This window comes from Balaenoptera physalus, assembly GCF_965194825.1.
Source record: "Balaenoptera physalus genome assembly, chromosome: 10".
In the NCBI taxonomy this organism is placed as follows: Eukaryota; Metazoa; Chordata; class Mammalia; order Artiodactyla; family Balaenopteridae; genus Balaenoptera; species Balaenoptera physalus.
Window position 1 is genome coordinate 65,720,897 of NC_138889.1, and position 12,748 is coordinate 65,733,644.

The 12,748-nt window shown below is 47.5% G+C and overlaps 1 protein-coding gene across 36 annotated transcripts in view; it reads left to right on the forward strand.

Moving 5' to 3' along the window:
• Positions 1-5,685, forward strand: part of PPFIBP2 (PPFIA binding protein 2) — a 155,987-nt gene extending 150,302 nt beyond the window's left edge. For 19 of the 36 annotated variants that reach the window (XM_082476294.1, XM_082476298.1, XM_082476321.1 and 16 more), the window contains 3 exons: positions 219-395; positions 2,586-2,651; positions 3,806-5,685. In XM_082476294.1, coding sequence (XP_082332420.1) covers positions 219-395; positions 2,586-2,651; positions 3,806-3,874 — 312 coding nt within the window. In that variant the 3' untranslated portion in view covers positions 3,875-5,685. The other 17 variants (XM_082476302.1, XM_082476311.1, XM_082476312.1 and 14 more) reach the window with 15 other exon arrangements.
• Positions 5,686-12,748: the final 7,063 nt, after the last annotated feature.

The following is a 12,748-nucleotide window of genomic DNA, read 5'->3' on the forward strand; positions in this document are numbered from 1 at the left end:
TCTTGGAGGAGCAGCTCTGCTTGCTCACGATGATTTATCTGTTGGCTTTTCCCCAGAAGGACAATTGCTTACAGGGGCTCTATTTTGTTAAGAGTTTTTCTAGAAGCAGTTTGCCTTATTCCTTTCCTCGTCGGCCTGTTCTAAAATGTATTGTCAGTAGTAGCTGCACACTAGCTTGATAATCTCTTTCTCATAATCTTGCATCTGCTGTGTTTTAGCCAAGGAAACTGGGATTTTCACATTTTGGAAACATAAGAAAAAAGAAGTTCGATGAATCGACAGACTACATTTGCCCAATGGAGCCCAGCAACAGTGTCGGTGACAGTCACAGGGTCTGTATTGGCTACCAGGGCCTCAGCCCCCTCGATGCCCCTGAACTGGATGGGCTGGACCAGGTGGGACAGATTAGCTGATGCCTTTGTCACCTGTACTGTCTGTGCATCCTGAGAGCTCACAGTAACTCCGTGTGTGTCACCATGTAACTGCACCTCACCCCCTGTCTATGTGCATGACTTGCAGAGAACATTCCAGCCATTGTGTACCCGTGGGCCAGTCTTTCTCCAAATCCTGAGGGTGGCCGGGTATGGAGCTGCATCTTTGCTAATGGGCCAGCCTTGGGGACTCAGGAGGAAAGACACTTAAAGATGCTTGTACATTTTCAGTAAGTCTGAATGTCTACCTTCAGCACCAGTGGCAATACCTGAGCTTGGACACAGGTCCAGAGACCACGGACAATCCCGAGAGGCTCAGCTCTCAGGCCCCTCGGCTGTGCCCCCATTGAGGGCAATCCCAAGTGCCTTAGGCCTGTGACCACAGTTTTGGCTGAGGCTGAAGGGACAGCAGCAGGAACTTCTGCCCCAGTGACAATGGAACTGTTGTGCCTTCCTTCAGAGGCAGTCGCTTCTTTCTGGTAATAAAACCCATATTTATGTAGAAAGCAAACTGCACAGCATATCTTTAATTTTGTCCAGGGAAGTGAGTTGGGCGCATCTAGAGATGGAGTGCTGCTCATCGTGCAGTTCGAGAGCCAACGCCGCTCGCCGCTGAGCTGGGTCAGGATTTGTGGGTGTCCTGGGTGAGGGGGCTGGAGCAAGGAGGGACCCCCATCCTTTGGAGGTCTGTGGCCTTGCTTCAGGCTCCACTGCCCGGTGTGAAGCTGAGAGGCACTTTGTGTCTCACATCCTTACTGGAGGTCACATCTGTTGTGCAGACCCCGAAGTTGGTTTCCATTCCAGCGCGATGGGCCACCTAGTGAAGGGGGCGTGGGGAGACCAGGCGGCCTTGCTGGAAAGGCCCTCTGTTCTTTCATGTGTTGTGCCAGCTCTGCTGTGACTGACCGTGCTGGGCCTGTAACCCCGTGGGGGCTGCTCTGTTGGTGGAGCTGAAACAGACCTGTCCTCCTGATTTAGAGGCTGACTAACTGGTAATGGGTCTTCCAGACGGGCCTGGCCTGGCCAAGGACAGGGGGAGGGACACACCTGCCAGTCTGGGCTCCTGCTCGTGAGATCCCAGTTAGTCCCAGCGCAGCTTTTGGCTCTGCTGGGTCCCCGGGCCTCGTCTGCAGAAGCACGACGGCAGCATCTTAACTGTCTGGTGGATGGGGCAGGGCCTCATGACCCCAGTCTGAACACTCTGATTCTGTCCCAGATGGAGGCGATGTGAAGATTTGCTGCTTAAACTACCAGCAGTCTCAGGCCATGGCCTCCCAGCCTCCCCTGAAGTCCAGCCAGCAAGAGATAAGGGCACAGGCTTGCCAGCTGGCAAGGCTGCTGTTTGATCCCAGGGCTGGGACCACTGAATGACAGGTGCTCCCCGGGGCTGATACCCGGGCACTGCAGTTTCAAGCCACAGTCAGGGCGGGCTTTGTCCCTTGTTTCTTATCGTGTCCTGGTGGGAGAATCTCCGCATGTGCCTGCTTTCAAACCCTGCATGGAATTGTTATGTCACTAGTTCTCTGTGCAGCCTCAAGCAAGGCCTGTATCACTTTGTGGGCCCCCGTTTTCCCACCTATAAAATGATTATGCTCGATGCCCTCAAAGGGCAAATCTACAATGTCCAAATAGGTTTAGGGAAGAAGGAGCGGGCCAGCACTTGCCTGAGAAGGAGAGGAGGGAGGTTCCTAGGAGTGAGGACGCCCTGGCAGCTCCCTGAGGATGCCTAGCTATGCCTATACTGGGGCATCAGTGTCTGGGGTCCTGCTGGTGCCGGAAATTTTCAGTGTGTTCAGCATCCTGAAGGCCTTCATCCCTGCCACTCTCTGCTCCTGGAAATAGCTGGAGCTCTGAACCTGTGCTAAAGGGCTGCTCTGACAGGGCCCGTCTGTGCCCTGCTCCTGTGTCCCCTTAGTGCTGGCGCCGGGGTGGGGACGAAGGAGAGTGTGTGTGTGATGGTGTGGGACACTGGAGGCTCTGCCTTTCCCCAGGGACGGAAGCAGCATATGCTCCACCCGTCACTCCTCAGGGCCTGGCCCACTCCTTGCCTGCTCACCTGGGGAGCACGCCTGAGCAGGCTAGGACTTGCATGCCACCTCTGCGAACCACGAGTTCAGTCCACGTGTGCTGACCAGGCTGCTGCCCATTTTACAGATGGCACCTTCGGAAGGCACCCTGACGCAGATAGGGCTTCTCTCCCAAGACATTCACCGCCTCACGGTAGGACTCTAACCCTCTCTCCACAGTAGGACAGGCGCTGGGGAGGCCCCGGGAGTTTGGGGTGGTGCTGGGGCAGCCCCCGTGCCTACTCCAGAGCCTGTGGCAGCAGGGCCTCTGCTGGCAGAGAGCAGATGGGGCTGGGGCCTGGGGCTGGGGCCTGAACCAGCCAAGACGGAAAGCAGCCCAGAGGCCTTCTCTGTTGGCCTGCTGCCAGCCTTGAGCTGAAACCAGCTAAGGTGTGCTAGGTCTTAGGCCCTCTTCCCAGGCCCAAGGCTGGTGAGGAAACCAAGATGCTCAGCAGCTCTGGGTCACCTGCCTCGTCAGCCCAAAGCCCAGGCCTCGCCCCTGGCTTGGTGGCCACTGCTCTGCCCTCTGCATCCATGAGACACATATTTCCTATCACGCCTCTGGCTTCATGGACACCACAGGCACGTGAGCACATCCTGGCATGTCCAGTGGGGACAAGCCATACCATATGAAGCAGCCTGGACCAGGGCAGAGGAGCCACTCTGGAGGGAGGCTGACCTGGTCCCCGTCTGGGACCTCGGGCAAGTCACTGTCTCTCCGGTCCCTGGCTTCCCTAATATCCTCCTTGCAAGGCTGCTAGGCAGCCCGGAGCTGGCAGTAAAAGGCCAGTCACAAAAAAGATTTACATTGTTGAGGCCCTGTACCTTGCAGGGCCTCACAGTTCCTAGACGGCCCCAGCACTGAGCCCAGCGGCCAGAGCATCCAGCCCGTTGAGGCCTTTGCTGATTTACTGAGGCAGGTAATGAAGGCTGTATCCAAGGGCAAGACGGTCAAGGAGGTGGGCGTGGGGGGGGGGGGTGTCTCCCCGAATCCAAACAAGATCACTGTTTTCAATTTGTTTTTTTCTTGGCTCACACACTGAAATGAATCTACCCAGCCTTGCCCTTATCACTTCTATAGGCCTTTGGTGGCCTTGAAATAGCAACTTAACTTCTAAAGGTAGGAGCAATTTATTGTTGATAGTGTTGTCTATTCTGACCCAACACGTGGGGTCCCTGGGACACCATGAACTTACAGGGTGCTGGAGTCAGGGCCACACCCAGTGCCCTGCTGCTTCCCACATCGTGGCCGCAGGGCAGCCTTGACCAAAACGCTGTTGAACAGTGCCTTCGGCCGTGTCCTTTCAGACTATGCTCAGCCAGGACCAGCTGCTGACCGACTCCCGCCTGGCCGCTCCCAACTCTGAGGACTGGTGATGACGGTCTTATCGCTGGCAGCCCGGAGAGGCACGTGTGAGGGCCTGAGTCTGCTTCGATGGGGAGCTGGCCCATGGCCACCCGCGGAGCCCAGGCTGGGCTACAGGACATCTCCAACATGGGTGCTGACGGGACAAAGCGGGGCTGTGGAACAGATGTCCAGGAGGTGGCCCACATGTTTTCAACTGTGCTGTGCTCTTCATTGTGCTTTTATACCTTTTGTACTTTTATACGTGGACTGTAGACCACTTTTGTGGGGAGGGCGATGAGATGCCAGCACAGACTCGATGACTCACGCCATCCCTGGTGACAGCTGGGGGTTCTTAAACCAAAGGGGAAGGGCTGTGAGTCATAAAAGCTTTGCTGGAAAAATAATTCTGAATGTTCTGAGCGAAGTGGTAGGAAGCCCCCTCCTGGCCTGCTTCCATACAGAAACACATATTGTATTTCCTTTCCCAGGAATCTGGCTGGAGTGACAGCAGGGAAGGAGTAACGGACTCCCTTCCCGCTGCCCTCAAGCTACCCTTGTCTGCAATGGTGTCTCAGGTTCTCAGGGCTGCGGGGCCTCCCAGCATCTGAGCAGAGGCGTCTTCGAAGCCTTTCCCTTCTCAGCCTCAGAGGCAACTGTCTGATCAAACAGCACCTCGCTCTCCCCGCCACCCCGAGGAAGGCCCTCAGGCACCCAAATCAGCATTTCCACCGCAACACATCTCAGGTATGCCCTACCTCAGGGAGAGGTACCGGCCACACAACTCCCTCCCGACCAGCCTCCCCCTTAGCTATGGCCCTTCATCCTCCCTGCGGCGGCTCTAGCTCTGGCCTCATCTCTCGTCTAATTCCCATGGTGGGTCTCCTACTTGGTCCCTCACCCTTCCTTTCCAGTCAGTCCCCTCCAGGTGTTCTCCACCCCATCCCCAGAGGAACCTTCCCAAAGCACTGTTTCATCCTGTTACCCGCTAAGAACTCAGTCCCACAACTACCACAGATGAGCGTTCAAAAGCCTGAGCAGCCAAGACCCTTCTGAATCCTCAGCATTCCACGCTCTAGCCTGTGCTCCTGCCTTTCCCTCACCGTGGAATGTATTTTTCTCCTAGTCCCTGTCACAAAGCTGAATCCTGCCTGCTGAGGTCCGGAACAGCCCCAGCCTCTTTCAGGAAGCCTTCACTGGTGTTTGTTAGGGTTGGAGGTCTCTGTCCCACGGTGCTGACCTTGAGCCCGAGCACTTCCTGGCTCACCTTGAAGTGTAGTGTGTCATCTTTCTCCCCTTCCACACCTATCCTCAACACAAACTCACTGAGCGCCTGCTATGGATGGGTTCCCGTACAGACAGGAGTAAGACCCAATCCTAGCCCTCTGATGGCCCAGGAGATCCATGATGCTAAGTTTTCCATCTGCTCATTCCCTCGTATGTGCAGGTTGAGTACCTTCCCTTCTGGGCTAAGGAGCACTGGGGCTACGGGCGTGAATGTCAAGGTCCTTGCCTGAGGGTGTGGATGGTCCAGTGTGGGAGAACAGATCTGTTTCAGACAAGAGTGTGCTGAACGTTACAGATGCTCCAACAGAAGTGCCTACAGCCCCAAAGAGCAAATTGTCATTTTTAATGGAGGGCTGGGGACAGGGACTGAAAAGCCTCCAAGGAGAGGTGCTACTTGAATTTTGAAAGATGAATCAGGTTCCTCAAGTATGCCAGAGGGGAAAGGCACTCCAGGCAGACGGACCTGAAACAACCCAGCACATCCAAGGAAGTACCCGAAGTCAGTATGATGAGAGCAGAATTTCTTGACCTCTGCACTGCTGTCATTTGGCGTTGGGTAAGTCATTGTGCTGGGGGCTGTCCTGTGTGCTCCTGGATGTTTAGCAGCAGCCTTGGCCTCTCCCTCTAGATGCCAACAGCGCCCCCTCTAGTTGGGACAACCAAAAATGTCTCCCGACTTCTGCTGAGGGACAAAATCACCTCTAGCTAAGAACCAGTGGGCCAGAGAATGGGGTCAGAGTGGGAGGCCCAAGGAAGGAAGAATCTGGTGAGGTCAGCTGGAGCCAGATCAAGAAAGGCTTTGTAAGCCAGGCTCCTAGAATTTATCTTGGAGACACAGGGTGTCCAGATACGGACTAGTGAAAGGAGTGAGAGGTTTAAAGCAGGGAACAAGCACGGTTGTGATTTGTGTTTAAGAAAAACATCTGAGGGTAGGACCTTAGATGTGCAGTGCCCAGCATTGTGTCTTTCTCTGAGTAGGGAACTCACTAAGGATGAGCTCAACAGGTGGACAGACGAAGGCTAAGCTGCTGCCGCCTCCCCCCACCCCCACCCCATGGGCACTACACAGCTGTACTTCACAGAATTCTCTCAAGCCATGTTCCCCTCTCTCCTGTATCCCTTTGCCCCACCCTCCAACGCACATACACGTGTGTAAGAAACCCAGTGACACCAAGTTCAAGCAATGCTGCTACTATGCCAGTTTTTGCAAAAAGGGAACAACTTGGAGTTAAGCTCAGGTTTGAAGCCCACCCCTGCCACCTACTGGCTGAATGACCTGGGGACAATAATTTCATCTCTAAGCCTCAGTTTCTACATCTGTAACTTGGAGAACAAAATCCCCACAGAATTTCTGGCTTGTTATCAGAATTATACAAAATCAAGAGCAGGGGGGAGAGCAGCCAAGATGGCAGAGTAAAAAGACCCAGAGCTCCTCTCCTCTCGGGAGCACACCAAAATCACAACTATCTGCAGAACAACCATCGATGAAAAAGACTGGAACCTACCAGAAAGGATCTTCTACAGCTAAAGACATATAAAGAAGGAACCACAACAAAACAGGTAGGAAGGGTGGGCTTGCAACATAATCAACTCCCATTTACACCCCCCACCACCCCTGCCAGGGTGGGCGACCTGCAAACTGGAAAATAATTATATTAGAGATTCTCCCACAGGAGCAAGAGCTCTGAGCCCTACATCAGGCTACCAAGCCTGGGGGTCCAGCACTAGGAAGATGAGCCCCACCAGAGCAATTGTTTTTGAAGGCCAGTGGGGCTTAATTGCAGGAGCCCCATAGGAAACAGAGACTCCACTCAAAGGGCACATGCCAAATCTCACATGCACAGGGACACACAGCAAAAGTAATTTGATAAGAGCTTGGGCCAGACCTACCTGGTGGTCTAGAAGGGTCTCCTGGGAGGCAGGGGGCGGGGGCAGTTCACCCTGGGGACAGAGACACTGGTGGCAGCCATACTGGGGAGCATTCAGGAGAGTGAACATGGTTGATGTTGGCAGCTGACATCTTGGCTCATTAGCTCCAAGACAAGCCCCACCCAACAGCCTACCGGTGACAATGCCTGGGATGCCTCAGGCCAAACAACTCACTAGGTGGGGACACAGCCTCACCCATCAGCAGACAGGCTGCCTACAGACTAAAGAGCCCACAGCTGCCTCTGGGCTCACTGCTAGACACACTCCTGCCCACCAGAGGGCCAAGACCCAGCTCCCCTCACCAGTGGACAGGCACTGACCCCTCCTACCAGGAAGCCTCCACAAACCTCTAGACCAGCCTCAACCACCAGGCAGCAGACACCTGAAGCAAGAAAACTGATTCCCCAACACAGGCCAGACCCTACCCTGGGACCTGGCCCTGCCCACTAGCAGACCAACCTTGACACACAGGACCCCATATTCAACTGTGTCAGGAACTGGTGCCCCTTCCACAAATGAGCTCTGGGGTCCCTGGATGCTGCAGCTAGAGACCCCAGGAAACAGCTCTGCCTGCCAGTATCTGGCACTAACCCCAGGATCTGGCTTCACCTGCCAGTGGTGGGCAGCAGCCCCAGAGTCTTTGGGACTCTGACTCCACCCACCAGTGAGCCACTGCTAGCCCCAGGGGCCCCTAGGGTTTCACAACCAACCAGACTAGGGCTCAACCAAGCCTCCCAGACTGCCTACATGGTCAGTCTGCCACGACAGAAGGACCCACACAGCTCTCTCAGGGGGAACCCTACAGCACATGGCTTGGGTGACAAGAGGGATGTGCACTGCTGTGATGCACAGGATGCCTCCTACAGAGGGCCACTTATCCAAGGTTGAGAAACATAACTAACTTACCACATATATAAAAATACAAATAGCAACATAGACAAAATGAGGCAGTAGAGGAAATCACCACTGCTGAATAGAAAAAAGGAAAAAATGAAATGAGGCTAGTTTAAGAGACCTCTGGGACAACATCAACTGCACTAATATTTGCATTATAGGGGTCCCAAAAGGAGGAGAAAGGGTTCGAGAAAATATTTGAAGAGATAATAGCTGAAAACCTCCCTAACCTGGGAAAGGAAACAGTCACCCAAGTCCAGGAAGTGCAGAGTCCCATACAGGATTAACCTAAAGAGAAACACACCAAGACACGAATCAAAATGACAAAAATTAAAGCTAAAGGGAGAATACTAAAAAAACAGCAAGGGAAAAGCAACAAATAACATGAAGGAATGCCCATAACTATCAGCTAATTTTCAGCAGAAACTCTGCAGGTCAGAAGGGAGTGGCAAGATATATTTAAAGTGTTGAAAGGGAAAAACACAACCAAGAATACCCACCAAGGCTCTCATTCAGATTTGAAGGAGAAATCGAAAACTATAGACAAGCAAAAGCTAAAAGAATTCAGCACCACCAAACTAGCTTTACAACAAATGTTAAAGGAACTTCTCTAGGGAAAAAAGAAAAGGCCACTACAGGAAACATGAAAATTAGGGACTGAAACAGCTCACCAGTAAAGGCAAACATACAGTAAAGGTAGGAAATCAGCCACACAAAGCTAGCAGGGAAGTTAAAATACAAAAGTGGTAAAACCATCTGTAGCCGCAATTAAGGGATACACAAAACAATTAGATGTAAAATATATCAGAAAGAGTAATTGTGAGGGTGGGGAGAGTACAATTGCAGGGTATATGAAGTGCATTTGAAAGTAAGAGATCAGCAACTTAAGAATCATGTATACATATAGACTGCTATACAAAAACCTCACAGTAACTACAAACCAAATATCTATAATAGAAATACACACAAAATAGAAAAAGGAATCCAAACGTAACACTAAAGATAGTCACGAGACCAAAAGAAGGGAAAAAAAGACCTACAAAAATAAGTCCAAAATAATTAACAAAATGGCAATAAGAACATTCATATCAATAATTACCTTAAATGTAGATAGATTAAATGCTCCAACCAAAAGACACAGAGTGACTGAATGGACACAAGAACAAGATCCACACATTTGCTGCCTAAAAGAGGTTCATTTCAAATTTAGAGACACATACAGACTGAAAGGGAGTGGAGGGAAAAAGGTATTCCATGCAAATGGAAATCAAAAGAAGGCTGGAGTAGCAGTATTTAGATCAGACAAAATAGACTTTAAAGACTGTTAAAAGAGACAAGGACACTACGTAATGATCAAGAGATCAATCCAAGAAGCAGATATAACAACTGTAAGTATATATGCACCCAACATAGGAGCACCTCAATATATAAAGCAAATGTTAACAAACATAAAAGGAGAAATTGATAGTAACAAAATAATAGTGGACTTTAACACCCCACTTACATCAATGGACAGGTCATCCAGACAGAAAATCAATAAGGAAACACAGGCCTTAAATAACACATTAGACCAAATGGACTTAATTTATATTTATAGAGCATTCCACCCGAAAGCAGCAGAATACACATTCTTTTCAAATGCACCCGCAACATTCTCCAGGATAGATCACATGCTGGGCCACAAAACAAGTCTCAGTAAATCTAAGAAAATTAAAATCATATCAAGCATCTTTTCCAACCACAAGGCTATGAGACTAGAAATCAACTATAAAAAAAAACTGAAAAAAACAAACACGTGGAGGTTGTTACTAAACAAACAACCAATGGATCAATGAAGAAATCAATACCTGGAGACAAATGAAAATGAAAACACAACATTCCAAAACCTGTGGGATGCAGCAAAAGCAGTGCTAAGAGGGAAGTTTATAGTGATACCAGCTTACCTCAGGAAACAAGAAAAATCTCAGATAAACAACCTAACATTACACTTAAAGCAATCAGAGAAAGAAGAAACAAAATCCAAAGTTAGTAGAAGGAAAGAAATCATAAAGATCAGAGCAGAAATAAATGAAATAGAGACAAAACAATAGCAAAGGTCAATGAAGTTAAAAGCTTGTTCTTTGAGAAGATAAACAAAATTGATAAACCTTTAGCCAGATTCATCAAGAAAAAAAAGGCAGAGGACTCAAATCCATAAAATTAGATATGAAAAAGAAGTTACAACTGACACCACAGAAATACAAAGGATCATAAGAGATTACTCTGAGCAACTATGTGCCAATAAAATGGACAAGCTAGAAGAAATGGACAAAGTCTTAGAAAGGTACAATCTCCCAAGACTGAACCAAGAAGAAATAGAAAATATGAACAGGCCAATTACCAGTACTGAAATAGAATCAGTAATTTTAAAACTCCCAACAAAAGTCCAGGACCAGATGGCTTCACAGGTGAATTCTATCAAACATTTAAAGAAAAGATAACACCTATGCTTCTGAACTCATTCTCTGAGGCCACCATCACCCTGATACAAAAACCAGACAAAAATATCACAAAAAAAATTACAAACCAATATTGCTGATGAACATAGATGCAAAAATCCTCAACAAAATACTAGCAAACCTACTCCAACAATACATTAAAAGGATTGTATACCATAATCAAGGGGAGTTATCTGAGGGCTGCAAGGATTTTTCAATATCCACAAATCAATCATTGTGATACACCACATTCACAAATTGAAGAATAAAAACCATATAATCGTCTCAACAGATGTAGAAAAAGCTTTCAACATCCATTTATGATAAAAATTCTCCAGAAAGTGGGCATAGAGGGTACATACCTCAACATAATAAAGGCCATATATGACAAACTCACAGCTAACATCATACTCAACAGTGAAAAGCTAAAAGCATTCCCTCTAAGATCAGGAAAAAGACCACGATGTCCACTCTCACCTCTTTTACTCAACATAGTTTTGGAAGTCCCAGCCACAGCAATCAGAGAACAAAAGGAAATAAAAGGAATCCAAATTGGAAAGGAAGAAGTAAAATGGTCACTGTTTGCATATGACATGATACTATACATAGAAAATACTAAAGGCGCCACCAGAAAACTACTAGAAGTCATCGATGAATTCAGTAAAGTTGCAGGATACAAAATTAATACACAGAAATCTGTTGCATTTCTATACATTAACAATGAAATATCAGAAAGAGAAACTAAGGAAATAATCCCTTTCACCATTGCAACAAAATGAATAAATAACCAGGAGTAAGCCCAGCTAAGGAAGCAAAAGACCTGTACTGTGAAAACTGATAGGAGGCTGATGAGAGAAATTGAGGATGACACAGATGGAAAGACATACCGTGTTTTTGGATTGGAAGAATCAGTATTGTTTAAATGACCAGACTACCTAAGGCAATCTACAGATTCAGTGCAATCCCTATCAGATTACCAGTGGCATTTTTCATAGAACTAGACCAAAAATTTTTTAATTCATACGGAAACACAAAAGAACCTGAATAGCCAAAACAATCTTGAAAAAGAAGAATGCAGCTGGAGGAATCATGCTCCTTGACTTCAGACCATACTACAAAGCTACAGTAATCAAAACAGTTTGATACTGGCAAAAAAACTGATACATAGATCAATAGAACAGGATATAAAGCCCATAAATAAACCCACATGCTTATGGTCAATTAATCTACGACAAAGGAGGCAAGAATATACAATGAAGAAAAGACAGTCTCTTCAATAAATGGTGCTGGGAAAACTGGACACCTACATGTAAAAGAATGAAATTAGAACACTCCCTAACACCATACACAAAAATAAACTCAAAATAGATTAAAGACCTAAATGTAAGACCAGATACTGTAAAACTCCTAGAAGAAAACATAGGCAGGACACTCTTTGACATAGACGGCAACAATATTTTTTTGGATCCATCTCCTAGAGTAATGGAAACAAAAGCAAAAATAAACAAATAGGATCTAATTAACCTGAAAGCTTTTGCACAGCAAAGGAAACCATAAACAAAATAAAAAGACAACCTACAGAATGGGAGAAAATATTTGCAAATGATGCAACTGACAGGACTTAATTTCCAAAATATACAAGCAGCTCATACAGCTCAATATCAGAAAAAAAAAACAAAAAAACAAAAAAATGGGCAGAAGACCTAAATAGACATTTCGCCAAAGAAGACATACAAAAGGCCAACAGGCCCATGAAAAGATGCTCAACATCACTAATTATTAGAGAAATGCAAATCAAAACTACAATGAGGTACCACCTCACACTGGTCAGAATGGCCATCATCAAAAAATCGACAAATAATAAATGCTGGAGAGGGTGTAGAGAAAAGGGAACCCTCCTACACTGTTGGTCGGAATGTAAATTGCTGCAGCCACTATGGAGAAGTGTATGGAGGTTCCTCAAAAAACTAAAAATAGGGTTGCCATATGTTCCCATAATCCCACTCCTGGTCATATATTGGAGAAAACTCTAATTCAAAAGGATACATGCACCCCAGTGTTCATAGCACTATTTACACAAGGCAAACATGGAAGCAATCTAAATGTCCATCAACAGATGAATGGAATATTACTCAGCCATAAAAAATGATGAAATAATGCCATTTGCAGCAACATACTAAATGAAGTAAGTCAGAGAAAGAAATATCATATGATATCGCTTATATATGCATTCTAGAAAAATGATATAAATGAACTTATTCACAAAAGAGAAATAGACTCATAGACATAGAAAGCAAACTTATGGTTACCAAAGGGGAA